This window comes from Chrysochloris asiatica, unplaced genomic scaffold (genome assembly GCF_000296735.1).
Source record: "Chrysochloris asiatica unplaced genomic scaffold, ChrAsi1.0 scaffold00042, whole genome shotgun sequence".
NCBI classification, from domain to species: domain Eukaryota; kingdom Metazoa; phylum Chordata; class Mammalia; order Afrosoricida; family Chrysochloridae; genus Chrysochloris; species Chrysochloris asiatica.
In genome coordinates, this window is record NW_006408560.1 from 21862285 (window position 1) to 21865090 (window position 2806).

Consider the following 2806-nt stretch of genomic DNA (forward strand, 5'->3'; position numbering starts at 1 on the left):
GCACTTCTTCCAACACAGATCTGTTTGTTCTTTTGGCAGCCCATGGCACTGTCAATATTCTCCTCCAATACCATAACTCAAATGCATCAGTTCTTCTATGGTCTTCCATATTTACTGTAAACTTTCACATGCATATGAGGTTATTGAAAATACGATGGCTTGGGTCAGGTTCACTTTAGTCTTCAAGCTGACATCTTTACTCTTCACCACTTTAAAAAGGTCTTGTGCAGCAGATTTGCCTAATGCAGTACGTCATTGGATTTCTTGACTGCTGCTTCCATGAATTTTGATAGTTAATCCAAGAAGAATGAAGTCCTTGACAACTTCAGTCTTTTCTCAGTTGATAAGAATGTAGTTTATTGGTCCAGTGGTGAGAATTTTTGTTTTCTTTACATTGCGATGCAATCCATACTGAAGCCTGTGCTCTTTGATCTTCATCAGTAAATGTTTTAAGTCTTCTTCACTTTCAGCAAGCAAGGTTGTATCATCTGCATATTGCAGGTTGTTAATGAGTCTTCCTCCAATCCCAATGCCATGTTTTTCTTTATATAACCCAGCTTCTCGGATTATTTGCTCAGCATACATGTTGAATAAGTGTGGTAAATGAATACAAAGCCTGTTGCACACCTATCTTAATTTTAAACCATTCCGTTTAAACTGCCTCTTTGACCATGTACAGATTCCTCATGAGCACAGTTAAGTGCTCAGGAATACTCATACTTCACAATGTTGTCCATAGCTTGTCATGGTCCACACAATCGAAAGCCTTTGTGTAGTCAATAAAGCACAGGGAAACATCTTTCTGATATTCTCTGCTTTCAGCCAAGATCCATTGGACATCAGCAATGATATCCCTCATTCTAGGGCCTCTTCTGAATCCGCCTTGAACCTCTGGAAGTTTTCTGAGCTCCTTACTCAACTTTAATTGATAGTTTTGATCCATGTTGTTTTTACCTTATACTGTCTGAAAGAGTTTGAGTTACAAGTCAGTTCTTCTTTTCAACTTTTTCAGTGATGCAGTCTAGTAAAGGGGAGAGAGCCTTCTTAAATAAATCAGTTTAAAGTTAGAAAACAAAAACTAGGGTGCTTTTGTTATTTATTTATTTATTTTTAAATCATGACTATATCAGAAGTATTCTATTTGCCAATATGGAGTCTTTATTCTGGTGTTATTTTTTTAAGTTGCTTTTTTAATTGTCTGTATGTTTCTTTGCAGTTGGTCTCTTCCCATGGCGATGTCTATTTGCCACCGTGGCTCTGGTGTTGCCTTAAGTGCAGGTATGTATGTGTTTCTATACATACACACACTTTTTTTTAAAGGAATTTTGATTTTTCTGTAGCTTTTGTAACTGCCTCCTTTGTAACACAACACTTAATTTAGAATCCATATGGTGCATTCATTTCTTTAACAATCATGAATTCCTACTATGCTCAGGTACTTTTCTTAGCAAAATTTAAAATCATCCCTAGTATTTTTCTTAGCAGAATTTAAAATCATCCCTAGTACATCTTGCTGTTTATTGAAATTACAGAAACCACAAATAGAAATGTCATGTAGAAAAAGTGGTTCACTATTGACCAAACACAATCCAGGATCTGTCATCAATCTTATTCTTCCAGAAACTCAGTTTTAGCACCCATTTTTTGACACCCAGAATTGACCAGGCTCAAACGATAAACTTATTAATCAATCTCTTGGTTTACAAACCAGAATGTCAGTTTACATAATCTTGATTTATGAACCAGAATGTCAGTTTATTATTTTGTATGATAAAACATCGGAGTCCTGGTGTGGTGCTGTTGTTATGTGCCATTGAGTCGGTACTGACTCATAGTGACATTATGCACAACAGAACGAAACACTGCCTGATCTTGGACCAACCTCATTACTGTTGATATGCTTGAGTCCATCAATGCTGCCACTTGGCCAATTCATCTTGCTGGGGGGGTGCTCTTCCTCTTTTTCTCTGACCCTCCACCTTACCAAACATGATACCTTCTCCAGTGACTGGGCCCTCCTGATAATATATCTAAAATATGCGAGACGAAGTTTGGCCATCTTGGCCTCCAAGGAGCACTCTGGCTGCCTTCTTCCAAAACAGATCTGTTGGTTCTTTTGGCAGTCCATGGCACTTTCAATATTCTCCTCCAACACCATAACTCAAAAGCATTAATTTTTCTACGGTCTTCCTTATTCACTGTCCAACTTTCGCATGTATATGAGGTTATTGAAAATACCATGGCTTGGGTCAGGCTCACCTTAGTCCTCAAGCTGACATCTTTGCTCTTCAACACTTTAAAAAGGTCTTGTGCAGCATATTTGCTTATTGCAATACGTCATTTGATTTCTTGACACTACTCCTGTGAATGTTGATAGTTGATCCAAGAAGAATGAAGTCCTCGACAACTTCAGTCTTTTCTCCGTTGATAAGAACATTGCTTATTGGTCCATGATGGTGTGGTGCTGTAGGATAAGCTAATTACAAGGTCAGCGATCAAACTCATCAGGTACTCCTTGGAAATTCTGTACAGAGCCATTGTGAGTCAGAACCTCTATATTAGGAACAGGCCATCCCCCCAAGGAAACATCCGTTCAGTTGATTGGCTATTTATAGCTAATGATTATAATGTTAGCTATGCCTATATTAGATTTTACCATGGGGATAACCTCATCTCAACTGCCAAACCACTGGGAATCATGACTGAGTTAAGTTTACCCAAAACCTTAAATATCATGGTCCACTTCTTGTCACCTTGGCACCTATAAACTATATGCATAATCTCTAAATACAACACCACACTAGAA

General features: G+C 38.0%; 1 protein-coding gene across 1 annotated transcript in view; it reads left to right on the forward strand.

Moving 5' to 3' along the window:
• SDHC (succinate dehydrogenase complex, subunit C, integral membrane protein, 15kDa) overlaps positions 1-2806 on the forward strand; it is a 109043-nt gene that overhangs the window by 66231 nt on the left and 40006 nt on the right. The window contains exon 4 of the mRNA XM_006861768.1: positions 1217-1278. Within this exon, the coding sequence (XP_006861830.1) occupies positions 1217-1278 (62 nt within the window). The remainder of the gene's footprint in view (positions 1-1216; positions 1279-2806) is intronic.